Source organism: Muntiacus reevesi, chromosome 6 (assembly GCF_963930625.1).
Source record: "Muntiacus reevesi chromosome 6, mMunRee1.1, whole genome shotgun sequence".
Taxonomy (NCBI): Eukaryota; Metazoa; Chordata; class Mammalia; order Artiodactyla; family Cervidae; genus Muntiacus; species Muntiacus reevesi.
In genome coordinates, this window is record NC_089254.1 from 96,982,654 (window position 1) to 97,010,566 (window position 27,913).

Below are 27,913 nucleotides of genomic sequence, written 5' to 3' on the forward strand. Positions count from 1 at the left end.
GTGGATTCTTTACCACTGAGTTACCTGAGAACCCCATAGTTACCATAAAGATGGTAATGAACCTGGATAAAGGGCCTTCAGACTAGCCGACAGAGCACATATTATTCTACACCTGGCTCTTGGAAGTTTGCCAATGTGGGTGCCTAAGAAATGACTCTGGGGCCGACTGACCCAGAAAGCATCAGGATAGGCTGTCCGGCCATCTCCTTCCCTGCAAGCCATTTTCTAGAAACTTCTGAAGCCTATGATCCCTTTCCCCAGTTACCCGAGCATAATGTGCATTGAGAATAAACAAAATCACTCTTGAAGGTTGTCACACTTCATTCCACAGGATTTAACGATTCAGAGAGCCACACTGGGGCCAGCCCCCCCTCTCAGCAGAGAATATTATCTTTTCTTCCTCACCTGGAGTGAAAATTCATGAGAAAGTTCCTAATCCTATAAAGCTGAACCCCAGACAAGGGAAAGAAGGTGTTTGAGGAAGGAGGAAATGAGGAATAAAAAAACATAATCCTTCCCTGTTTGTATAACTCTATTGTTTAGCTTTGGCCTATCCTTATCAGTACTAAATTTTGCAGAATACTTTTCTTTAAAAAAAATCTTAAAGAAAGAGTGAATGGCCCAAAAATTTAATCACATGAAAACATGAGTTTGGCACTCCCACTCCCCTCATCACAATCATTTTTGTATTTGACAATAAGGCCCCAGGTTGAAATGACTTGCCCACATAGTTTCTCTATGACATGGTGAAGTCATATCAAATCCCAGGGCTTACAGATAAATAATACAGGGCTTCCTGCCTCCAGTCAGTGAGAACAATCATTCCATTGATGGCCGTGCGCAGGCTGACTTAAAGACAAGACGAAACTTCTCTCATTGGCACGGACACTGGAACAGGAAGGAGGTGGCCGGCAGACGAGGTGGCCACAGCCTCCAGACATGCAGCTACTCCTCAGCTGTCCCATCCAGGATTTGTTTGAAGGAGAATGGAGAGAACTTGTAACCAGCCCCGGTGTAGAACTTGTTTTGGAACTCCACCCTGTTGTTGGGGGCAAGGAGAAGGGGAATTGAACACAGAAATGAGAGGCTGGCAGCCGGAAGGGAGAAGCGGAGAGAGTGTAAAATCAAGCACCAGGTGATGAAGGCACCCCTGGCAGTCATCATAGGAATCCTGAGGTTTGGGGGGTTTATTTTCAAATCCTTCTCTTGCCTCCCTCGACACCTTCTTCTCCGTTCCCCCATTTTCTCTAGGCTTTCAATAGTGACCTCAGGGACCACAGCATAAACTCCCCTAGACCCTCAACCACCAGGGAAGTCCTTTCTGGGCAGCACTGTCTGCGGAGATGGTCACGAGACAACCCATCACCAGGCTGTACAAGGTGGTTTGCTTCCATCCTGATCTTAAACTGTGGAGCTTACGTAACTGCAGAACCACCAGAGCCTTGACTTACACTTTTATAACCTACATAACAGATACCATAAATGGTCATTTCTGTGTTATTATGCTGCATAGTTCACTTCTCTAATGACATGGGTAGAAATAATGTTATAGTCTTGGGCAGGGAAGGCTATGACTCTCTCAAATCAACAGGTGAGATGGAAAACCTTTTCTTTACGAACAATGGCCAAAGATGGAGGGAGGAAGCCTCAGTGAAGCTAAGGAGAGTCTGGTCAAGACATATGGGAAACCTGATGCTTCAGTAGAGACGACACACCCAAAATTCTTGGCTGAAAAGAGACCCGGGAGAGAAACAGAACCCTAAGCAAATGTTCGCATATTCGTCAGTCCTGCGATGGCCAATCATCTCTGGACACATCTATGAATGTCAAGGACCTCCAGTGAGAGCCTTCCTCCTGGGGGGTACCCTCCTTGAGTTTCCCTTTTCCGAGAACGATTTGCCTGTTCTGTTAGTGTAATTCCCACACTCAGCAACAAGGGCCAGAGAGCCCAGATTCGCTCAGCATCTCCCTCTGTGAGCCTTTCCAATCTGTCATCTTACCAATAGTTGCGGTGTCCCTTATTTTGAAGCCAATTATAATAACAAATGACCATTTAAAAGGAGTGAATGGGAACTAACATGTCTTATAGAGCAGTCAGTGTGTGTGTGTGTGTGTGTGTGTATAAGACATCATTTAATGTTACACCAAGAAGGGACTTAATTAAGGTTCCAAAAAGGCACGGGAGTTGCTAACATCACACAACAAGTCAGGATTTGAACCCAGTCAGCTAGCCCTCCCTCCCACCCACCCTCTTTCCCCGAGAGCATATCTACACTACAAGCAGTTCATACCAGTGCAGCCGCAGGGCATGCAGGAAAGCGGAGAGGCCCTCCATGATCAGAAGGATGGCTACCGTCAGAACAGCAAACACAGCAAAAATGATGAAGACCCCAACGAGTCCTCCCCAGCCTCGTATGCGAAGGCCAATGTTCATCACCATTGTCCAGAGCACTTCAGACAGTTCTGCCAGACACAAGAGAAACACTCTCAACCACATGGTTTATTGGGCAAATGCAGATTACTCTCATACAGTAATTCTGGATCTGCACACCCTACAATTCAGCAACTCCACTCACAGTGGAGAACGTGGGCATCTGCACCCTAGGTTACCTGCCTACGGTCATCTACAGCAGTTTTGGAGGAGTTTCCATCAAGAGGACAAGTATATGATGGCACATTATTCACCAGTGAAAGTGAGCAAATCATAGCTACTGGCAGCAACATGAAGGAACATCTAATGCCAAAGAAGTAAAACACAAAATAATACATGTAGTATGATTTAATATGTACTGAATTCAAATTCATATATTAAAGCCCTAACCCCCAAGTGATGGTACTTGGGAGATGGGGCCTTTAAGAAGTGAATAGGGGGACCTCTCTGGTTAAGACCTTGCCTCCCAAAGCCGGGGCCGAAGGTTCAATCCCTGGTTGAGGAACTAAGATCCCACATGCTTTGCAGCCAAAATGCCAAAACATAAAACAAGCAGTGTTGTAACAAATTCAATAAAGACTTTAAAAATGGTCAACATCAAAAAACAACTTTAAAAAAAAAAGAAATGATTAGGGTTGGATGGTGTCACAAAGGTAGGGTCCTCATGATGGTATCAGTGCCCCTTATAAGAAGAGACACCAGAGAGCCCTCTCACTCCCTCTCCCAAGGAGATACTACAATCACAGGAGTGTGTACAAGAAAACAAGCGGCCAAAGCAGTCAAGACCACACTAACTCTGAGCACCTGCTTTTCTGCTGTAAATCAATAACCAGGCTCATTTTCACTGCTTTGGTTTCTATTTATTTAGCACACACTTTGGCCTGGCTTCTCTGTTCTTGGCATGATGCCCAGGGCTGGGAATGCAGAGTTAAGAGCCAGGGTCCTTACCTTTTGGGAGCTCACAATCTAGTAGGGATACAGGCTAACAAGACAGAGTTACAATCTGTACTAGGTCAGAGCACCTCCAGAACCTAGGGAAGGGCACCTTCCAGACTGGGGGCCAGGGAGGAGGACCACCAGCAAAGGTGCCAACCACGCTGAGTTCTGGAGGAGGAATGGGACATCAGGCTGGGGAGAGGATTAAAGAAGGGAAGAATATTACAGCGAGGGAGCTGCAGGGCAAACACACAGGGGGCCCAGATGGTGTGGCCTCTTCAGGAGCCTCAGGGCAGTTCCTCCTGGCCACTGCACAGGAAATGGGGAGGGGGGGTGGGCGTAACAGAGAGCCAGTCGGGGCACAGAGGGAAACACCAAGAGTCAAGACTGGGGAAGCGGGCAGAAATCAAGAGCGATTTTACAAAGTAAGTCCATGAGTCAAGATTCCAGATTTAAGTCATTCTTGGGGCTTGAATCTTTACCAACAAATAAAAGCGGCCTGTAGAAACTAGAAAAGGCAAGGAAACAGATTCTTCCCAAGAGCTTCCAGGAAACAACAGAGTTGCCAACACCTTGTTTTGAAGCCTTCCTCCCTCCAGAACTGTAAGATAGTCAATTTCACAGTGTTGGAAGCTGCTGTGTGCTGTGCTTAGTCACCCAGTCACGTCTGCTACATTCGTGATAATTTGTTACAGCAGCAACAGGAAGCTGATACAGAGGGTAACCATTTCAGCAATACAAGGCCAGACCTACGGAAAAAAGTCACTTCTACCAACACTTTGAAAGAAGAGCCACTCTTCTGGCAAGCACACCAGAAACAACCCAGAAGGCACTTTCACCTCCAAGTACATTGCATCTGTTTCCGAAGGGACGTGGGATGGTCAGCCTGCTGGGTGGCCCACTCACTCACGTGCGTGTGCCAGACTGAGGGCCCAAAGCCGGAGGTAGGAGGCTGTGTTGGAAATGCAGCCCAGGCAGTACTCGATCGTGTGGATGGCCTGGTGCACAAAGACGTCTCCAAAGTTGAACTGAAAGACAGAATTTCTGGTGTTACTCTATCAAGTACTTTCTACGCGAACATGTTACAAGTGATACATGGAGAAGGCCTGGGCTCTGCTGTGAAGACATTTCTAGTTGAATGAGGGGGAAATAGGTAGAGAGAATCACAGTAACATAGAAATGTCTGGTGAAAAATGAACCTTAGCCAAAGACAGGTCTGGCTTAGTCCTGGCTCCTGGGAGGCAGTCTCAAAACCCTTGAGATTTCCCAAGTGAAAGAAAAGTCTATATTCAAGCTGCACTGGTCCCTGGGACCACACCTCATTGTCTTTGCTAATGAAGTATCTATACAGAGGCCTTTGGTAGTTTAAGTGGGAGCTGGCCTCACCTGAAAGACCAACCATGTGGTTAGAGACTTGAGACTTTGAGCCACATGTTGTCAACCCAAACCCAACTCCAGGGAGGGAGCTGGAGATTGAGTGCAACCACCTGGACTGCACTTTGGTCAGTCACGCCTCCATAATGACACCCCAATAAAACATGAAACACAGAAGCGGTGTGAGCTTCCTGAGGAAGCAACACAGTAACACAGCCGCGTGTCAAGGTCAACGCCAGGAGAGCCGTGCATCCCTAGGGACTTGGGAGCCCTGCATTCAGAACCTTCCAGGGTCAGGTTCCGCTGACGTGCCTCTTCAGAGGATTGTGCAGACTTCGGCTGTAAATGATACTGCAATTGAAAGTATAGCATTCTCCTGAGTCCTGTGAACTGTCTGCAAATGACTCAACCCGAGGGAATCTGAGGGCTCCCCACCCCCAGACTTGTGGCTGGTGTCAGAAGTGTTGGGTAGACTTGGAAGTCTGGAGATGTGTGTTGTTAACCTGGAGCTGGGCTAAACGCTGGTGAGGACAGACGTGGGGGGAAACCTGGAGAGGGGTCACGGTAACATAGGAACGTCTGGTGAAGAATGAACCTTAGTCAGAGAGAGGTGTGGCTGAGTCGTGTCGAGCCTGTATGTCCTTTGCCCTGGGAGACCCAGGTATGACTGTACTGCGGGAAAGAGCCATCCAGCAGAGCCTGGAGCTGCCCCCACAAGGGCAGCCGGTTCATGGAGGAGCTGGCAGGGGCACACCGACTGGATATATCCTGAGGCGAACGAGGAAGATGGCTGAGGGAGGTTGTACAAGACAGGCTGGGGCTTGATGAGTCAGAAGATGTGTGGGCTGGATTCTAAAACATTCCAGCAGGTCTCAAAGACCTGCTAGTATCAATCACCACTAACAAGGGTCACTCTCTATATCTGGAATCTTGTTGGGAAAACTTTCCATGATCCAATTTTTCAGTAATTCTGACTATCCACTGGTACAAATGAATACTTTTTTAAAAAGTAATTAATACCACAAATGGAGCTACTTATAGCATATCTCAGGCCTCACAGGAACGCTCTTTCCACTCCAGAATTAGAAGACAGCTCCAGTTAAAACTCCCAACCCGGGGTTCAGGACTGTGGGTGACTTCAGTCATGGGATAAAAACAGACAGCTGCCTTTTCTGGGGAAACACGGCCCATTCCCAAGGAGGGGAGTGGCTGTGCTTGGACAGAGAGGGACAGGGAGGCAGGAGAGAAGAACACAATTGGGGAATTCGTGTGCGAGGCAATGTCACAAAGATAAGTGAACAGAGTCGGGAAAGCCAGGGTTGAGGCAGGAGCAGGCGATGGCAGCTGCTCAGGCTTACATTGGGGCAGAGGACTGGCAATTAATAACCCACCTCTTGCTTCAAGATAAGGGACCAGATTTGGGCTCTGCGGTTGTTAAGTGAGGGCACTGATGGGGAAAATAAACCAGCAGACTCCCAGTGGCACAGTTCTGAGCCAAGGGGTCCTCGGTAACATTTAGGAGCTTCTATGTTACTAAACTTGAAGCTGATATGCACCTCGTACTCAGAGCAGTACCTGGGCAAAATTTAAAAATGCCCCCTGATTGGTTGGTAGGTAGCTGTAAACTCAAGTGCTCCCCCTTCCCTGGGATCTCCCCAGCTTCCCATGGCTTAGGGACGACAAGGCCACCACCAGCAGGGTCCTCCCAACCCTCCCAGCTCTACTGCTTAAGTCCAATCTAATGGGCTGGTGCCCACACACTACAGGCTGTTAAATACGTGAGCATCCTCCCTGGCTAGAACTGACCTCTAGGATCTGTATAAACTGCAAGCCTTCATAGGGTGTCAAGTCCCAAATACCTTTTCTTTAAATAAGCCATTTTTTCGCTAATATTTTGACTGTACAGTTTCTGGGCTCTCATTTTTGATCCCTGACAAGGGATCAAACCCAGGTCATAGGAGAGACGGCGCCAAACCTTAACCACTAGGCCACCAGGGAGCTCCCTTAAATACCTCTTGATCGTCCTCATCCTGAGCCCCGTGGACGCCTGCAGGAGCACCGTGACCAGAGCTGTCACCTTCAGAGTCCTCCGTGGTGTCTTCCGGGATCCTGGAGGCCTGCAGCTGTCAGCAAACAAGAACATGAAATGTCAGATTCACTTTTAGGATTACCAACATTCTCTGTAAAATAAAGGCTCTCACTTACTATTAGCTATGTTCCAGGTACTGTTCTAAACTCTCCATTATCTCATTTAGGCTTTGTAACAATGTTTTTTATGTAAACACAATTATCCCCCCATTGTACAGAAAAGTAAACTATGTACAGAAAGGTTAAGAAATGAACCCACAGGATTGCACAGCTAGTTAGTTAAGGCTAGTTAGTGGCAGAGTAGAGTCAGTAGGCAGTCTGATCCGGGGCATGCACTTTTCTCCATGGTGTTCCAGAAGGTGCCAGATTAATCATGCTCTTTACAATACGCCAACAGTCTTGTGACCCAAACAGCCAGATTTCTACAAGCAAATCTAACCAGGAGGGATTAATGAGTGCTACTGTCTGAATGCTTGTGACCCCCACAAAGTTGATGTTAAAATCCTAACCCCCAAAAATGAAACTATTAGAAAGTGGAACCTTTGGAAGGCACTTAGGTCATGAGGGTGGAACCCCTGTGAATGGAATTAGTGCCCTTATAAAAGAGGCTTCAGAAAGCCCCCTAGCTCCAACTGGTAAGGGCACACAGAGACGATGCCAGCAGTGAACCAGGAAAGTGGTCTCACAAGAAGGTGATGATACTGACACCCTGGTCGTGGACATAGAGCCTTCAGAACTGTGAGCAATAGATATCTATTGTTTTAGCCACCCAGGATGTGGTATTTTGTTACACAGCCCAGGTGGACTAGACAATGACTTTTCCAGCACAGACACACATATTAAAATAAAAGCATTACTTTATAAAAAGAGCTAAGAGGCTTCCCTGGTGACTTAGTGGTAAAGATTCCATCTGCCAATGCAGGAAATATGGGTTCGATCCCTGATTCGGAAAGATCCTACCGGGGAGCAACTAAACCCATGTGCCACAACTACTGAGCCTGTGCTCTAGAGTCCAAGAGCTACAACTGAGACCATGAGTTGCAACTGAAGCCTGTGTGCCTAGAGCCTGGTCTCCACACGAGAAGCCACCATAATGAGAAACCCAAGCACTGCAACTAGAGAGTAACGCCTGCTCTCCACAACTGGAGTAAAGCCCCTGCAGCAATGAAGACCCAGTACAGCCCAAAATAAATAAAAATAAAAACTTATAATAATTTTTTTTAATAGCTAAGAAAAGAATTCAAGGGGAAAAAAATCTAGGCGTAGTTGCCATTCAATTTGGCCTGATTTTATCCTTGGTCTGGAAAGAATATTGAACTCAAGTCACCCTGAAACTTAATGTCCCATGGCCAAAGTTGTTCTTAGAATGGTTTCACAGGTAGGGTATTGCAAATTAGGCATGAAAGCATCTTTAGCTTTCTGTCTTCAGCACATCTGCACCTAATATTTGCAGACCTTTAGGCCAGGGTACAAATGAAAGTCCACGTGATACATGTTTAAATATTTTTAGGTATAAATCAAGCCAACAAAGTCCCAAACAAAGTATATTCTGGCCTCTATCTTGGCAAATAAATTCTCACAAGAGCTTGGAGAGCCAGGTGCAAATTCAGCGTCCCACAGCAGGACCAGGGCACACAGGCGAGCTGGCCCTGCCCCTGGCATGTCGCCCTTCCCTTCCCACCTCTGATTTCATCTCACAGCACAGGGACCGTGGCCTTGTGGGCACATGTGTGGGCACTCCCACCCCAGACGTCTACGTCCCACCCACACTCCCCCACAAACTGCTGCTCCTTGACCACACCAGGGTCAGCGGTACCCAGTGGTGTGGCTGGCCCTTTGTATGACCCAGAAGTGGGCTTGAGTCCCTCTGGACAGGAATTCCAGGGTGCCGGGTATCAAGAGGGGGCTCTGGGTCAGACTTTTCCCTTGGCCTTGTGGTTCCTTGCCCCATGGTGAGGAAAAGAACTCAAGTTAACATTACTTTGTCTTCTTGAAATCCTATTTTCTCTCTCTGTGAACTTAAAGAAGAAAATATCAAAAAAGAAATGGAAGAAAAATTTTCCATTTCCATCCCCTAAATGCTAGCCTTCTCTGGACATATCCTGAAATTGTTTCAAGTAAGCATAAACAATTGTGTGTGATCTGGGGAACTTGATAAATCTCACTGACTCTTTTTCCCATTCAAAATATACTGTTCTACACCCCCTAATGAACATCTCACAATGTCTGAGCTGGATGCTGTCTGAAATAAAATAGTAATTAATTTTAAATTAGCTACTTGCACCTTTCTAAAAACACATAAAACACAGGTGCAAAAAGACAGACACAGGTTGTGGACAGCAGCACTATGTATTAATTACTAACACTGGAAAAAAGAAAAAAAAACTACCAGTATTTTGATGCTTTAAAATTGTGGTGCTGGAGAAGACTCTTGCGAGTCCCTTGGACAGCAAGGAGATCAAACCAGTCAATCCTAAAGGATATCAATCCTGAACATTCATTGGAAGGACTGATGCTAAAGTTGAAGCTCCAATACTTTGGTCACCTGATGTGAAGAGCCGGCTCACTGGAAAAGACCCTGATGCTGGGAAAGATTGAAGGCAGGAGGAGAAGGGGACAACAGAGGATGAGATGGTTGGATGGCATCACCAACTCAATGGACATGAGTTTGAGCAAGCTCTGGGAGACAGTGAAGGACAGGGAAGCCTGGCGGGCTTCAGCCCATGAGGTGGCAAGAGTCGGACACTACTGAGCAACTGAAAAACAACTATCAATACATGAATAGATAACTAAATTGTGGTACATCCATGCAAGGAAATACTATATGCCAATCATATACACATAATCTCTCAAATATAACATCGAATGAAGGAAGCCAGATGCAAAAGAAGGCACAGTGCATGATTCCATTTACATAAAGTTCAAGGAAAGGGAAAACTAACCTACAGTGTTAGAAATCAGGATAATGATCAACCTTGGGGCAAGAGGGGCAGGAAGCAGGCACAAAGGGGCTTCGGGGCCTGATGATGCTCTGAGTCTCCACCTGAGTGCGGGTCACACAAGTGTGTTCATGCTGTGATACGTCACTAATATGTACCCTTATCAGTTGTGTACTTGTATATGTGTAGTCAGTCAGTTCAGTCGCTCAGTCGTGTCCGATTCTTTGCAACCTGGTGGACTGCAGCACGCCAGGCCTCCCTGTCCATCACCAACTCCCAGAGTTTATTCAAACTCATGTCCATTGAGTCAGTGATGCCATCCAACCATCTCATCCTCTGTCATCCCCTTCTCCTCCTGTCCTCAATCTTTCCCAGCATCGGGGTCTTTTCCAATGAGTGAGTTCTTCACATCAGGTGGCCAAAGTATTGGAGTTTCAGCTTCAGCACCAGTCTTCCAATGAATATTCAGGACTGATTTCCTTTAGGATAGACTGGTTGGATATCCTTGCAGTCCAAGGGACTCTCAAGAGTCTTCTCCAACACCACAGTTCAAAAGCATCAATTCTTTGGTGCTCAATTTTCTTTATAGTCCAACTCTCACATCCATACATGACCACTGGAAAAACCACAGCTTTGACTAGACAGACCTTTACTGGCAAAGTAATGTCTTTGCTTTTTAATATGCTGTCTAGGTTGGTCATAACTTTTCTTCCAAGGAGCAAACGTCTTTTAATTTCATGGCTGCAATAACTATCTGCAGTGATTTTAAAGCCCCCAAAAAATAAATAAAGTCTGTCACTGTTTCCACTGTTTCCCCATCTATTTGCCATGAAGTGATGGGACCAGATGCCATGATCTCAGTTTTCTGAATGTTGAGCTTTAAGCCAACTTTTTCACTCTCCTCTTTCACTTTCAAAAGGCTCTGCAGTACTTCTTCACTTTCTGCCATAGTTTCTTCTTGGCTTTCTTGGGACCCAGCATAATAGTATTACAAAGGAGACTGAGGAAATGGGACCTCTGCTCACATTCCCTGAGGCCCATCAGAACAAATCTGTTCACAATGTCTACGTATTGGGCCTCTTTAAGGTTTCATAGAGGGAACTGGGAAGGGGCCAAATAATTCCATTATGGAATCATCTCATGAATGGAGGTGGAAGGAAATGTTTCTAACATGAGAAAGGACCACCTAATCAGCCTAAGGAATCAACAAACAGCCCTACACTCCAAGGGCCAAGGAGACAGACCTCCGAGCAGTCCTTGGGAGCTCCTGGTCCCCCGAGCCAGTCTAGGAGGTACCATCCAAAATGGCAGACCATAGAAACACCTCTACTTCCTTCCCCATTGTACAAGTCATCCATGGGGAGAAGGGAGAAATCCATCACTTTGAGTTCCACCACTATTTAAATAGTTTTGCTGAGCAAAGAATAAGACAAGCTATAGTTTGAGATTCCCGGGGCTCTGGACAGCCAGCAGGAACCCAGCCCTCAGATTACAGGCAGGTGGAGCTTCTAGGAAAAACAGCTGCATTTATGTCTGCAAAAAAGATATTTGCCATCTTCCTTCCAAACACCAATCACCTATTTGGACAATGGTCCACCTCAGCTGTCCTTCATCATCTTGGTCTCTCACCAATTAACCAAACAATAAACAAGTATTCTTTGCTTTGCCTTCCTATGTGTTTATATCCCACATAAATTATATTTCAGACAGGCTTTAGAGCTAGTCAAGGCTGGCAGGAAAGAGTGGGAGGGGCAGGTGATTTTTTAAAAAAAAGGGCGCCACCTAGGGACGAACCTCCTGAACTTCAGCCTCATCCGATCTAGATCCCTGACACAAAGGTCAGCCAGGTCAGAGTTTAGAAAAAAAGGTTTATCTAAATATATTCACAACCACTTAAAATACATGTGATCTCAGAACAGCCCATTTAATCTTTTGCACTATCAGAGGGAAGCAGAGACTGATCATTTCAAACAGCACCTGTGTGTCATTTCTAGACTCAAAAGCTCCCTGGACAGTTGATCTTCCTTATTCCTACTTGATTTAGGCCGACAGTAAATTCTTTATCACCCCCTGAATAAACCTGAGGCTTGGGAGAAATTCAGACAAAAGGAGGAAGTGGGCTGAAACTGGTGTTTGAGAAATAGAGTGAAAATCACAAATAAACAAGAACGGACTTATTTGAATTTGTTTACTCCTCTAGTTTCCTCACACGATCTCTAACATAATATAGTGCATGCATGCTAAGTCGATTCAGTCGTGTCCAACTTTTGCAACGCTATGAACTGCAGCCCACCAGGCTCCTCTGTTCATGGGATTCTCCAGGCAAAAATACTGGAGTAGGTTGCCATGCCCTCCTCCCCGGGATCTTCCTGACCCAGATCAAACCCTTGTCATATTATGTTTCCTGCATTGACAGGTGGATTCTTTACCACTAGCACCACCTGGGAAGCCCAACATAACATAGTAAAAGCCCACAGCTTTATGAAAAACAATGTTCAGTACACACTAAACCTGTAGTATAAGACTTATTTTTAACTGAAAAGAAAACCACGTTCAGACACCTAGAGATTATTAACCAACCCTAGACTCACCACACACACCCCAAGCACAGCTCGCAACACATAAGGTTTAAATGTGACCATTAGGCTGGACCATAAGGAAGGCAGAGTGCCTAAGAATTGATGCTTTCTAACTATGGTGCTGGAGAAGACTCTTGAACGTTCTAGGGACAGCAAGGAGATCAAACCCGACAATCCTAAAGGAAATCAACCCTGAATATTCATTAGAAGGACTGATGCTGAAACCTTCAATACTTTGGCCATGTGATGCAAAGAGCTGACTCATTGGAAAAGATCCTGATGCTGGGAAAGACTGAAGGCAGAAGGAGAAGAGACTGGCAGAGGATGAGATGGTTGGATGGCATCATCGACTCAATGGACATGAGTGTGAGCAAACTCTGGGAGACAGGGACAGGGAGGCCTGGTTTGCTGCAGTCCACGAGATCGTAGAATCGGACAGTACTTAGCAACTGAACAATAATTATGCTGGAAACGAGATGACCCCAAAGAAAAGCTGAGCTCTACAGAAGGAAGCACACCTGGGGTGGGCCAGTTCCTTGCCTCACCACCCTCACCTCAGCAGGCCCTTTGGGCCCTGGTAAACCCAGCACTCTCTCTAAACCCCTGGCTTAAACTTCCAGGGAACCCGTATTCCTACCCACAGTGAGGGAACTGAAGTGGATGGTGCTTACCTGAGATTTCCGATGGTTGGCTCTAAGGATAAACGGCTTAATCAGAAGCATCCACGGCACAGAGATCAAAGCCATGATAACAAAGAAACTCTGGACTTCTTGCTGTAAGACCAAAATGGAAAGCTCTCAGCATTTCAAGGTGACTGTACAGCATACTTTATATGATACAAATGATCAGTATGGATCAACTACACATGATCAATACACACGATCAACCACACTTCATTTGGAGAGATCAGAAGCGTTTCACTAGACCCATTAGCCTTCCCATCGTGGGCTATTCCCACTGCAGAGAGAGACCTGTCAGTCCGGTGGTGTGGGGTGTCCACTCACGGCAGGCACAGGGATCAAACGCGTGTCTCCTGCATTGGCAGGATTTTGTTTTATCACTGAACTACCTGGGAAGCCCACCAAATATTTATTTATTGGACTGTGGCATGTGGGATCCAGCTCCCTGACCAGGGATCGAACCCGGGCCCTCTTGCACCAGGAGTGCAAAGACCCAGTCTTTGGACCACCAGGGAAATCCCATGGACAGAGGAGCTTGGCGTGCTATGGTTCATGGGTCTCAAAGAATTGAACACAACTTAGCAACTAAAGAACAACTAGAGTTTACTTTTATAATAAAAGATTATTCCATTTTAAGGTACTATTTAAACCACTTACAGTTTCAAGCCAATCAATTTGAAGGATTATTTTTCTCTTTCTTTGCAGACAACGTACAAGCCAATTTTCAACCCCATGGCTATAACCCCTCAGGTGCATTACCCAAACAGAAACCACTGGAGCTGCTTCAGAGCACTGCCCTCAGCATGTGGACAAGTCATTCAATCAGGGCCTTCTGAAAGAACCGAACACGTTGGGTGCTGAGATGGCTCAGTCTTACAGATAATTTACTCTCTGCAAAACCCAAGAGCAGGAGAGATTTGACATAATCGAAATGCATAAAAGAAAAAGAAAGCCCAGAAGTACCTGATGTTGGTACAGAGGTACATTCGAAGGGTCCTTGTAGTTAAATAGGAACATGTTGATGAAGTGGATAAGGATGCTCGGGGCTCGCCGGGACACAAAGACGTTGAAGGAGCACCATTTGAAGATGATCATGAAGACCAGGTATCCAAAAAGACTCAGGATAAAAATCATCTCAGGGATGAACTGCAGAATGATGTTCAGAGTATTTCTGAAGAACCTGGGGGTGGAAAACACACATACAAGACAGAACATTGAAGGAATGCCAATCACTCACCATTCTCTTCAAAGTACCAAGTGTTGTTTTTTTTTTTTTTGAACACTGCATCCTCTCTCCAGGCAAGTAGTAATCATGCATGGATGGAAAAATGAGAAAGAAAGGTGCTTTTGTACAAAAGGGTCAGAGAGAACCAGGGTCTAGAAGGTAAAGTCACGAGGCAAAAACAGGTTCACACTGACAGCTGGTGACCCAGCCACAGCTTCCTATGCAGACCCAATTCATATCTACACAGTCAAGGGCATAAGAATACAGACGCAAGGCTTGACAGCTATTCTCAAAAGGATGCTCTAAGACAGGTGTTGGCCAACAACAGCCCATGAGCCAAACTGCGCCCATTACCTAGTTTTGTACAGCCTGGTTTTTATATTTTTTAATGTTTTGGGGAAAAGCAAAAGAATAATATGTTATGACACATGAAAACTACAGGAAATCCAAATTTCAGTTTTAATTAAGTGTGACTGGAACATAGTCACACTCATTTGTTTATGTACTGTCTGTGGCAGTGTTCATTCACACTACACCACTGGAATTGAGTAGCAGTGACAGAGACCACCTACCCTGCAAAGCCTAGAATAGTTACTACCTGGCTCTTTACACAGAATGTTTGTCAGCTCCTGCTCTCAGACACAGAGAGAGTCCCACCAGACTAAGCTGGGGGAACCCCAGGTAAAACGTCAGAAAGACGTTTTAATCATAAGAGCTATTGCAGGGAAAATGGAGACCCCATGATAAAGCAGGATTGAGAGAGATAGTTGAGGCTGGCCTGTCACACGATGCTAATCACAGTCCACCCAGAAAGTCCTTCCTGGTTTTATCCTGGTTTTACCCCTTGTGTAATTCCCACAGCACTTTCAGGCAGGCAGTAGAACCAAGGCACTGTCATTCGCTTATTCACTAAATAGTTCTTATTTTTCAAGAATCATGTGTCTAGTCTACTGGTTTTCCAATAGACATGGGTCATCACATGACTGGTTCTGGTCAATGAAACGGGAACGGAGGTGGCATGTGTTACTCTGGGTGGAAGCTTAAGAGTCAGTCTGTAACTGACCACTCTCTCCCTCCACAGCAACTGGCAACTTCGGGGAGGTGGCCGCCCATCAGCGCTGGTCCCGGTGTGAGGATACGATGAGCAGCACCCCCAGTGGCCCACCATGACATGTATCATGGTCTGGAAGCACTGAGAGTTGGGAGTTGTTTGTTACTACACAATAACTGACCCATTCTGACGCCTCTATTGCCACTCTGCGGACGAAAACGATCACAGACACGTTCAGCAGCACATCTACGATCACACAGCTACAAGCATGTCAAATCTCTGATTATAAACCCTGCATCACTTCTGCAGTACGGTACTGACCTCCTGCAGGTGGGTTTTGGTGGATCACAGACACGTCCAGCAACATGTCGATGACCACACAGCGATGTGTGCTGTGTGTGTGCTCTGCTCAGCCGCTTCGGTCGGGTCCGACTCTTTGCGACCTAAGGACTGCGGCCTGCCAGGCTCCTCTGTCCACGGGATTCTCCAGGCAAGAATACCGGAGTGGGTTGCCATGCTGGATGCCAAATCTCTGATTCTAAACCCTGCATCATTTCTGCAGTACACTACTGACCTTCTGGCAGATGGGTTTTGGGGATACTGACAAGCTGCCAAGTCCACGAAGGGTTTCTAAATGGGCTGTTTTCAAGCATTTACAACTTTAGCACAAATATACAAGTTTGAGAAGCTCCGGTAGAGATAGAGCAAAATGGAAAGGATAGATGGAGAAATTAACCACCAAAGAAGTGAAAGAGAGGCTGCTGCCAGTATGAAGAAATGATACCAAGTGGAATTCAGGATCTGAGGGCACTCTGGCCCGAATGCAGTGGGGCTAAGCCCAGACATAGCACCAACTGAGGCCTGGAGGGTTGCGCACACAGAACACTGTGGCTGCAGCCCATGGAGTAGTGAAGAGTCGGATACGACTACGTGGCGAAACAGCAACAACGACAGCACCGCAGGCTTGCAGTCTCTTTCTGAACTCTCAAATATTTCTGAGGTGAAAGGTTCACTCAGCTCAGGAGAAACAGAGGTATCATTTCTGGCAAATCAGCTTGTCCAAGCTCAAGCCAAGAGACCCAGGATGGTAAAGAATTTGCCTGCAATGCAGGAGACCCAGGTTCGATCCCTGAGTCAGGAAGATCCCCTGGAGGAGGAAATGGCTTCCCCACTCCAGTATTCTTGTCTGGGAAATCCCATGGACAGAGGAGCCTAGTGGGCTACAGGCCATAAGGTCGCAAAGAGCTGGACACGACTGAGCAATTACACTTTCACACACTTGAGGATGGACACAGGACCAAACTGGTGGCTCTGTCACCACTCATCACTGACGTGGTCAGACCAACAGGCAGAAAGTTCATCACGAAACCTACCTGTAATTGAAAAGGCTGAGAATAACACCAAAAACCATCTGGACAATTCCCAGGATAACTGACATCTTCATCTTGTAGGAGTTCAAAAACGTCAGCTTGTTTGAAGCCAAGTTCCAAATCTGGAAGGGAAACAAGACATGAAGCACGTGAGACCACACGGAGGAAGCAGCACTCACGTGCACACCCTGCCATGTGCAAAGCAGACCGCCGCTGCCAGGCTGCTCTCTGACACGGGAAGCCCAGCCTGGGGCCCCGCGACGACCTAGAAGCGGGCATGGGGAAGGGGAGGGAGGCAGTGTGGGGGTGAGGACGGCTGATCGGCACTGCTGTGTGGCAGAGACCAACACGAGACTGTAAAGTAATTTCCCCCAAAATTAAAGAAAGAAAAACATGAGACCGGAGTCTAGAAGGCGCTAGAGCTATGTTTGCTCTGAGAAAGTCACTCAGGAAAGCACTTCTACCCTGATCAACCCCCTGGGCATCGAAGCTGCACCAGGCTTGTCCTGCACCCTCTGCTTTACCCTTCGCCTGCGTGGTTGGCCAATACCCTCAGGATCACTCCACACGATGACGGCAGGGTTACCTGTACACTTTAGACCCAGCCTGGAAAAGCTAAAGATGTTCACGGGTAAGTACCAGGCACATACTAAGCCCTTTAAGTGTATTTATCTCATTCAATTCTAATAAAAACTCTATGAGATAGTTTTAAGTGATTCCGTTTTACAGGTAAGTATATTTACAAGATATCAGGGAGACTAAGTTATTTACACATTCAGGGAGAAGTAATATAATAGCAAATGGGGCATTTATTCTGTATGCACCAGACTCTTCTGGGTGTTTTACCTATAAAATCCATTTACTCATCTGAGAAACTCTATAAGGACTATTATTATACCCATTTTACAGATGAGGAAACAGAGACACAGAGATGATAATTTGCTCAAAACCACATAGCAAGTAAACAGAAAAGCCAAGATTTAAATACAGGCTTTCTGATTCTAAATCACAGGCTTTTAACCAATGTGTAATGTTCATTTATTATAAAATATTTACAAACACTTTTAGAAAGTCCCCTCAGCTCTGATGCTCAAATATTTTGCAATTTGATTCACAAATAGATGCTCAACAGTTAATCAATGCAGCTGTAGAAATTTACATTATGTAAAAATCAAACCCTTCATTAATATATATAAGTGCTATTAATAATATAAGCACAGAAATGTTCTATTAAAGAGATTATCTCTGGGGAATCAGATTGTAGGAAGAGGAAAGGCAAGAAAGTCAACCCATTTTTTAATAATTTTTGCATTATATGGAGTTTTAATCACAAGTATTGTTGTTCAGTCACGTTCTACTCCTTGCCACCCAATGGACTAGAGCACACCAGGCTTCCCTGTCCTTTACCATCTCCTGGAGTTTGCTCAAACTCATGTTCATTGTGTTGAAGATGTATTATTTTTCTTTATAATAAAAAGACTAAAACATTTTAAAAATCTAAATGTTACTAGGAAAAAAATTATTATTTTCAACACCCCGCCTTGCCTTTCACCCTCACATTTTTCTAACTAGTGGGCAGATGACAAAATTGAATGCAGAGTAGAGAATAGACCGTTTCCCAGGTAGCTTAGTGGTAAAGAAGTCACCTGCCAATGCAGGAGACACAAGAGATGTGGGTTCGATCCCTGGGTTGGAAAGATCCCCAGGAGGGAGAAATGGCAAGCCACTCCAGTATTCCTGCCTGGAAAAGCCCATGGACAGAGGAGCCTGGCAGGCTAGAGGCCATAGGGTTGCAAAAGAGCTGGACACGACTGAGCATGCACACAGAGACTGGATTACTCAGTTTTGAAAGGTTAAATACACTATTCTCCCTTTGCCTGTGAGGAGCAAAATTGGGCAGATAGGATTTGCTGATGCATCAGATGGGGGCTGTGAAGGGAACAGACAGGACGGTAGAAGCAATGATATTCAAAGGAAAGGAAGGTCAATCAGACCTTAAAAATCACATCCATCTATACTCCTCCTATGCCCGCCTGCTACTCGCGAAACTCCTAGAACCAAAGATAAAGGCTTCCAGTCTACAAAAATAACAACTTGCATTTATTTTTAGCACCTTGCAGCTTACAAACAAGCCTTCAAGGACTTAACCTCTTTTGATAAAACTTAAAATGCAAGTGTCAAGTGAAAACCAATCCTGGGTGATGCTTGCTGTTTTTATAAGAGAGGGGAGGCAAGCAGAAAGTGGGAGAACTCAAAAATGAAGAGAGGGTGAATCCCAAGAGAGGAGAGACCAGAGAACCAATTTTAGGGTCAGTATGATCCCTCAACTAAAAGACACTTGTTCTTGCAAGGAAAGCTGTGACAAACTTAGCATATTAAAAAGCAGACATCACTTTGCCAGCAAAAGTCTGTATAGTTAAAGCTATACTGGTTTTTCCAGTAGTCATGTATGGTGTGAAAATTGGACCATAAAGAAGGATGAACATAGAAGAATTGATGCTTTCGAACTATGGTGTTGAAGAAGACTTTTGCAAGTCTCTTGGACTTCAAGGAGATCAAACCAGTCAATCCTAAAGGAAATCAACCCTGAATATTCATTGGAAGGACTGATGCTAAAGCTGAAGCTCCAACCTTTTGACCACCTGATGCAAAGAGTTGACTCATTGGAAAAGACCCTGATGCTGGAAAAGATTGACGGCAGGAGGAGAAGGGCATGGCAGAGGATGAGATGGTTGGATGGCATCACCGACTCAGTGGACATGGGTTTGAGCAAGCTCTGGTAGTTGGTGATAGACAGGGAAGCCTGGCATGCTGCAATGCATGGGGTTGCAAAGAGTCAGACATGACTTTGTGACTGAACAACAGCAACATTATTCCTCTCAACTGTCAGCAAGTAAAACTGTGGTCTCAGGTTCTCTTCCAACAAAAAGAGCATAGAGAAAACGTTTACGAACCGTATCTGCCAAGTTCAGGTCCAGATGCTTGTGCTCATTTGGAGCACAAGTCTGCCATCTGGTGGTGATACGTGCTAAAGCCACAGTACCAGTGGCTTTGCACTAACATGCGTGCGTGACCTCGAAATCGCTTTGCACCTGAAGTTTGGGCAAAGGAACACCTTTGTTTGGCTCAAATCCAACTGAGGTAGATATAACAAACCAATCAGAGTTAACACATTTTTTTAAAACTCTAATTCTATGCAGCAAAATAAAGCAAATATAAAAGCAAATCCATACTTCCCTAGGAAAAAGTTAAGACATTAATCATTGGAAGAATATGCCAAAGTTGGGAACCTGGCTAGGATGCCAAATTGCTTATCTAATAAGCATATTTTCCAGGTAAACAAGTGCCTTTTAAAGAAGCAATTGTTAACCACCAAGGGTATGACTGAGAAGAAAGAGGCAGATGTTTGGGAAACTGCAGGGAAAATGGCCCAGTGACTGGATATAGGGTACAAGTAGGATGTGTACTCAAATCTGGGGCCGTGTGTCACAGACACCTCCATGACCTGCTCTTCTATCTCAACGCATGTTTGTGGATTTCATAGGTTCTAGCACTTTCTTCCCCTCCACACAGAGGAGGGGAAGAAATCTCCTCAGCAAGACATTTTACATAATATTTAACCTCAGAAGACATTATTACCGGATCAATTCCAAACGGGTATGGATTTCCAGAGTACACTCCTGGAACGGCTGGGTCCAGCTGCAACAGTGGATTCGTTTTCAATACTTGCATACTATTGAGAGCGAAAGGAAAAACAAAAACAAAGCCAGTGATCAACCAGAGGTAGGAAAAATACTACAGGAACATCAGTCATCCACTTGCAAGCAGCCAATCAAAGCCTAACTGTTGGTGTGACTCAGCAACTGTTTCATTCAACTAACAAATAACCATGCTTCCCTGGTGGCCCAGGGAGTAAAGACACTGCCTGCAATGCTAGGAGACCAGGGTTCGATCCTGGGGTTGGGAAGATTCCCTGAAGGAGGAAATGGCAACCCAGTCCAGTATTCTTGCCTGGAAAATCCCATGAACAGAAAAGCCTGGAGGATACAATCCATGGGGTCACAAAGAAACTGACTTTTACTCACTGAATAAGCACTGTGTGCTAAGCTACAGAAAATACCCTCTGGCTCTCAAGGAGGTCATAGTCTGAGTTTCCCCAGGGCTCTCAGCCTGATGAGGTAAAGAAAAATCTATCTTACATCAAAAAAGAGGCAGGGGAAGGGGTGACAGGAACATACGTACATGCACACTCAGTCGTGTCTGACTCTTTGCGACCCTATGGAGTGTAGCCTACCAGGCTCCTCTGTCCACAGCATTTCCCAGGCAAGAATGCTAGAGCGGGTTGCCATGTCCTTCTCCAGAGGATCTTCCTGGCCTAGGGACTGAACCCACATCTCCAGTGTCTCCTGCACTGGCAGGCAGGTTCTTCCAGCTGAACAACCAGGGAAGCATAGAAGAAATAAAATCCAACCTTGGGACCAGCCTGGGAAATCTCCCCTGGGGGCACAAGAGCTGATCCTGGAGGAGTGAACTGGCTTTCACACGTGGCCCCTGACCTCCAGGAACTAAAATTATGGTCCATTAAGTGCCTTTAAATCTGTGTCCCTTTCTCACTCAGAAGTACAAATGTCAAAGAGCAGGAACTTCTTACTGTCTGTGCAAACCTGATGGGGTTAAGAACATTAGGGCTTATTTTTTGTTGTTGTTTTTGAGAGCACATGTCTACGGAGGGACCCAAGATTGAGTATTTGAAAGGATGAAGAACAGAACGTTGGTAACGTAGGCTGCCTAGAAACACATTCCCTCCCTCCTGCAGCTAGTGTGGTGGTGGTATTTGTAGCCCAGTGCGAGGAGTTCAGGAAGCCTGGTTACGCTGACCAGGCCCTCAGCGACAGTGGAGGCAGCTGGGCCTGACTGGCCATCTCACACCCAGACCCCTGTCCAAAAGGCACGCCTCAGTGCAAATGCCTGGATTTCACTATCAGAGATGTGTTTGTGTGACAAAATAAAAAGAGGAAGTCGGTCTGGTGCCCACAGCCAAGCCATAGTATCTGCCGTTGAACATAAGCAATTTCACAGAACATCAGATAAGACCACAGGGTGACCGTGCGTGGTGGATCAAGACAAAAACAAGACCATTCCACAATCACATCATGTCAAAACATGGACATTTCAAGATAAGGACGCTGTCCAAACCACAAAAATGACCTAAGCTTCCCCTTATCCTTCCTGAGGCCAAATCCTCAAAGCCCTTCTAATAGCCTCTTACTGAGAGTGGTGCACGGTCCCCAGGGAAGGAGGTTGTGACAGTGTCTCTATCCCACTGTCAGGGTAAGCAGGCCCAAGACTTAGCTTGCAGCCGGTAACCAAAACCCTCTGCTGTGCCCTCTGCCACTCTGATGGATGCCTGTGGCTTCCCTTTGCCTCCCATGTGTGGGTGTGGGACCCAGCCTGGGGCCTCAGTACAGGCATGGCCTCAAAAGCCTGGAAATGGGGGCAGAGGTCATTTGCCTGTACACAAAAGAACAATATTCTGACCCACGTTTGCAGAGTGACAGCCAACCATCGGACTCCGACCTTTCCCAGGCACACTCCAGGGCAAATGAAAATTTGGGTGCATGGTTTGATAAAGTTTTGCCAATTTAACACATTTCTGAGTCCATCACTATGCTTATAAGTGCAAGCCTGAAGAGCAGCAGTAAGCAAGCTGTCTTCAAATGGATGAAAGTTTTGTTCTTCCAGGCATCTCTCCAGGATACTAATTGCAAAAAAAAAAAAAAAAAATACCCATAGACATGGCCATCTGTAATTGGAATCTTGCAAAATGTTTTCTTCTTCATTTTTATTTATTTATTAACATTCCTGTCCTCTACTACAGGGCACTTGGACCCAGCAGAGGGACTAACAGGAGATTCACGGAGCCTCGGTAACACACCCCCAGCACTACCATAGCCCCTCAGAGCCCCCCTTCAGTCAGCACCAAGCCCTCACATGCACTTAGGATGCTCCACGTCAAAAGGAACCCTGCGCTGAATCTTTCCTAAGAAATCCTGGGATGAGGTGGATGGTGTTTTCTCTCTCCGCACTTACAATATGCAGCGCAGATTTAGCAAGCAGGTAAGACCCTTGACATGCCTTCAATAGAAAGTCCTACTGTGCTTGAGAGAGAAAACATGGAGGAAGGACTGTGCCTCCGGTCAGGCATCTGTCTCTCCTTTCTCGCGGTGCTCTCCTGTCACTTCCCCTGGATGCTCCAGGGCAAGACAGAGAAACCCGAAACTGACCTGAAGCATCTGTGGGGCAGATGTGAGCAACATCACCTGAGGCTTTTCAGCCTTGGTATGTAGCTCCTATTTCCTGGTGGCTCAGCAGTAAAGACCTGTCTATCAATGCAGAAGACACAGGTTCAATCCCTGGGTCGGGAAGATTCCCTGGAGAAGGAAATGGCAATCCACTCCAGTACTCTTGCCTGGAGAATTCCATGCACAGAGGAGCCTGGCAGGCTATAGTCCACATGGCCGCAAGAGTCAGACACGACTGAGCTACTAAAACAACAACAGTAAAGGAACCTGGAAGCTCCCTGGTTATCTCGTGTGATGCCAGCAGCCCGGGGTCCCCCAAAGATCAAAAGTCGTCAACATTCCCATGGGTTTCCCTCGAAGCTCCCTCTCCTCCACTGTCCTCCTCCCTCAATTCATCACACTGACCCACTCCTCAAATTTTAAAATCTCTCTCCCTTTCCCCAATCTCCACTCTTGAAGTGCTGTTTCCATTCTGATGACTGTGTGTCTGAAATAACCAGGGATGCCTGCGGGAAGTGTGCCTCAGGCGAGGGGATGAGGAGAGTTTCCAGGTCTCTCTTTCCTAAAGCCAAGACTTCTCCCCACCAGCCAGCCCACAATATCCCCTGCCTTCCTCACCCTGTCACCCGCAAGGCAAATACAGGAAATGAGCAGTGCAAAACCTCTTCCTTTGCTTTTAACCAGTCAAGCTGCTCTGAGCAGTCAAAGATAATGCCCTTTTGCTAAGCCTGGGGCTTTGAACACTGGAAACCAATCATTTAGACAGCTCAACACCTGCATCAGTCTCTCTTCAAGCAAAGCCTCCTAAGCACGTGGATACATAATTTCACTCTCTTTCCGATTCCAGGCCAAGCAAGAAAGTTTCAATGCCACCTTCTTCTCCCAAAGTCTTCTTGCTTTCATGACTGCTACTCTGATGCCCAGTTTATACCTGACCCACCCTTGTTTTCACAGCACTGCCTGGGGGTGGGAGGCATTCCAGCATACCTACATAATTTGACTGAAGTTTTGAAAAACCTTTCCATGCATTACAGTGACCAGCACAGTTAACTGAGGAAGTGATACAAGGTCTCACACGCCATAGATAACGCCGAAGAATTTGTTCAATTAGTGAGCACACCTCTGAGCAGAACCAGGCACAGAAGGCCCCGGGCATGCGAACTGAGTCCACCTGGATGACCAGTGAGTGACCCACCTCTGTCCCAACTTACCTCCATGTGCCATTTCTGAACATGGCTTGGACACTCCAGGAAGAGCCAAAGATGTTCAAAGACTTGGAGAAGCAGTCGTTGTAGATCAAGCCCGTGTAGATGGAGAAGATGCCCATGAGGAGGATGAGGTAGCGCCCATGGAAGAAGGTGTTCCAAATCTGGCCCCAGGAAGTCAGAGGACAACCGTCAGCAGGCTCTGAACCAGACCCCAGGGACGAGTTTTAAGGAGGCCCCCAGCACCACCGGACAGCTGCAGCCAAGACACAGGCGTCCTGCACAGAGGGGCCGTGTCGGCCGCCAGGCAGGGGTCAAAGTGATCCAGACAGAAAGGGCATACCCACCCGGGTCTTCCTGAGCTTCTAGAGCTGATCCAGAAAAGTCCTGAAATGGCAGTTATTGCGGAAACAAACCACATAGCCTCACAGCCTTTAATTCAGCCTTGGTTAGAAAATGTAACTGAAGAAAAGCGTCCGCTGTAACGGATGCACTTGAAAGTGAGCAACTGCTGTCTTACTCCTTCCAGGAGACAAGAACAGAGCTGCCACTTATGCTGCTAAATTGTATGCAAGTTAAACCTACACCTGTGACATTGAGGTGGCTTCTCTGGTGGCTCAGACAGTAAAGAATCTGCTGGCAATACAGTAGACCTCGCTTCGATCCGAGTCAGGAAGAGCCCCTGGAAAAGGGAATGGCAACCCACTCCAGTATTCTTGCCTAGAGAATCCCATGGACAGAGGAGCCTGGCGAGCTACAGTCCATGGGGTTGCAAAGAGTCAGACACGACTAAGGACTAACACTTCACTTTTACTGAAAATGCTGAGTCTCTAAGCACATCCACTAAGAAAAGAAAAGCACTTTCTGTAAGACTGGTTGATATATATCAGTCATTCTCAAAACTGCTTAAGTATGAGACTTTAAATATTAATTATAGGAAAGCATGTCTATCAAGATGCTTGTCATGGAAAACACTATTGGACATAGGTTGATTCTCCCACTAACCCTGTTTATGATTGACTAACTATGACATCATTGAACTGGCTTGACTTAAGTCAACTAGCATTAAAGATGGCAGGTATTCTTAAAATTCAGGATAGAGTTAAAAGGTATGCATCCAGCTTATAAATCGTACTACAATGGACACAAAGTGATACTAACTGATTAACCATAAAGAAAGCTGAGCACCAAAGAATTGCCGCTTTTGAACTGTGGTGCTGGAGAAGACTCTTGAGAGTCCCTCGGACTGCAAGGAGATCCAACCAGTCCATCCTAAAGGAAATTAGTCCTGAGTATTCACTGGAAGGACTGATGCTGAAGCTGAAGCTCCAATACTTTGGCTACCTGATGCGAAGAGCTGACTCATTGGAGAAGACCCTGATGCTGAGAACGACTGAAGGCAGGAGGAAAAGGGGACGACAGAGGAGGAGATGGTTGGATGGCATCACTGACTCAATGGACATGAGTTTGAGCAAGCTCTGGGAGTTGGTGATGGACAGGGAAGCCTGGCGTGTTGCAGTCCATGAGGTCACAATGAGTCAGACATGACTGAACTGAACTGATTAAGTTGACACAATGCAGGCTTGAGTTGTCTCAATCTTCACAATACTGTGAAGGGACTTCAAGGAAAATATGGAAATTTCAAGTGTGAACATGATATTCAGGATTTCTCAGCATTACATAAAGACACTGAGAATGGGCTGATTGTAGAAGGGCTCTGCCATGAAAAAATAGTTGTGATATTTTGAGTGAAAAAAAAAAGCAAGCTACAAATTAACATAGACTCTTTCATCTCAATTTTAGAAAATTATATACTTGTGTATAAGCACAGAAAAAAAGCATTAATTGTAATTTTCTTTCGGTAGTTAGATTATTGTATTTTCCCAATTTTTACAAGAAACATATATCACTTTTCTAATCAAAGGGGGAAAAAAATCAATGTTGGAAAGAAAAGTAAAGGAAAAGATCAATACTTTGTTGAAAAATATACAATAAACAAAGATGGTACTGTACCAAACCATCCAAAGGATTTACCTTTGGCCAGGAATTTTTATGCTGAATTCTGGTCCCTTTTTAAACTTTCCATCTTTCCCTTACTTTTCAAAACAACATGTTATTTCCACAGTGAAAACAACAGATACATTTTTCATACTCTACTTATAACCTCCAAGGAAACAGGTGAGACAGTTGATGGGCACCCACCTCATTGGTCGATTTTTGAGCGAGCAAGTGTTTCTCATTAAGGACCATCCAAAGGGCTGCCAGGAACATCACAGTTCCATGACCACAGTCTCCAAACATCACGGCGAACAGGAAGGGGAAAGTGATGATGGTGTAGGGAGCTGTAGAGGTGAGATCACAGCGGCCTGAGTCCTCCCAACATTCTTTCAGCCCCACATCAAAGATTTCCCTACCAGGCTCCATGACCTACAAGCTGGTCCCTTGTGTCTTTCTGACTCTGCTGTCCCTCACCATCCCCACCCCTGACACTCACTTAGCCCTCACATACATTAACTCCTCAGTTGGTAAGTATTATTACTCCCCACTTTACAGATGAGCTGAGTTATGGAGCAGCTAAGTGACCTTCTGAAGCTCCAATACTTTGGCCACCTGACGTGAAGAGTCGACTCATTGGAAAAGACTCTGACACTGGAAAATATTGAAGGCAGGAGGAGAAGGGGGCAACAGAGGATGAGATGGTTGGATAGCATCACCAACTCAACGGACAGGAGTTTGAGCAAACTCCGGGAAATAGTGGTGGACAGGGAAGCCTAGCATGCTGCAGTCCATGGGGTCACAAAGAGTCGGACATGATCTAGCAACTGAACACCACCAACAAAAGTGACTTTTCCCAAGATCACAAAGTTTAATGGGATTTAAAACCAGTTTCCTCTCTCTAAGTGCTTTCTGTACCCTGTCCACTACCACCTTTTGTTTGTTTTCCAACCATTCACATGCACCACACACCTCCAGCAGTTACTCACAGGACCCTGCAATACAGGTCACAAATTAGATTCAGACCCAGGCTGGAGAAGAGCAGCACCATGAACTGCTTGGCTAATGAACATCTGGTCTACCCCCTTACTTTACAAATCAGACTCAGTGATATAGTATCACTGAGAATCCAGTCTTCTGACTAAAAGTCCTATCTGTGCCCATTGCCATCTCTCCCACACAATACTATGTGACTATGATGATGCCTAAGATGATCCTCACTGAATCAGTAAGAAAATGAAAACTGAATTTGTCTGCCTGAGAACAGATGAAATCCTCTCAAGGAGCAAATCTCGCTAATCACCATTTCAAAAGACAATTCGGGGGATTAAAAAACCAACTAAGATTTTAGGAATGTCACAGTTCAAAGCAGTGAATTGCCAAGGCCACCGCTGTGATAATCTTATTCAATTTTCCTTTCAAGCTGCCTGGTTGAGAAACACATCAGATTCCTTTACCTGGGTTCATCTCCCGGTAACTGCCTATGCCATATGCATCTACAATATTCTGGAAGCCAGCTGTGAATTTATTTGTCCTGTTAAATGTGGGAGGAGCTGTTTTAGACTGCACTGCTGTCAAGATGGGGACCATGGAGGAGCCACTCAGTTCCTGCAAAAAGAACATATGAGAAGATATTAGGAAGAAAGCCATTGGCTGGGTGTAAGCACATGGATCACAGTCCAACTCCTGTCACTCACTCGGTGAACCTGGGACAATTTCTTAACCTGAGACTCATGAT

The 27,913-nt window shown here is 45.8% G+C and overlaps 2 protein-coding genes across 6 annotated transcripts in view; both read right to left on the minus strand.

The window, feature by feature from the left end:
* Positions 1-910, minus strand: part of SVOPL (SVOP like) — a 94,903-nt gene extending 93,993 nt beyond the window's left edge. The window contains exon 1 of one of the 2 annotated variants that reach the window (XM_065939155.1): positions 776-910. The gene's annotated coding sequence lies outside the window, so the exon portion shown is untranslated. The remainder of the gene's footprint in view (positions 1-775) is intronic. The other variant, XM_065939158.1, reaches the window with a different exon arrangement.
* ATP6V0A4 (ATPase H+ transporting V0 subunit a4) overlaps positions 40-27,913 on the minus strand; it is a 66,639-nt gene continuing 38,765 nt past the window's right edge. For all 4 annotated transcript variants that reach the window (XM_065939150.1, XM_065939149.1, XM_065939151.1 and 1 more), the window contains 11 exons: positions 27,633-27,783; positions 26,383-26,522; positions 24,187-24,344; positions 20,313-20,406; positions 16,677-16,795; positions 13,991-14,207; positions 13,019-13,120; positions 6,754-6,864; positions 4,278-4,395; positions 2,292-2,463; positions 40-1,039 (listed from right to left, as the gene is read on the minus strand). In XM_065939150.1, coding sequence (XP_065795222.1) covers positions 946-1,039; positions 2,292-2,463; positions 4,278-4,395; positions 6,754-6,864; positions 13,019-13,120; positions 13,991-14,207; positions 16,677-16,795; positions 20,313-20,406; positions 24,187-24,344; positions 26,383-26,522; positions 27,633-27,783 — 1,476 coding nt within the window. In that variant the 3' untranslated portion in view covers positions 40-945. The remainder of the gene's footprint in view (positions 1,040-2,291; positions 2,464-4,277; positions 4,396-6,753; positions 6,865-13,018; positions 13,121-13,990; positions 14,208-16,676; positions 16,796-20,312; positions 20,407-24,186; positions 24,345-26,382; positions 26,523-27,632; positions 27,784-27,913) is intronic.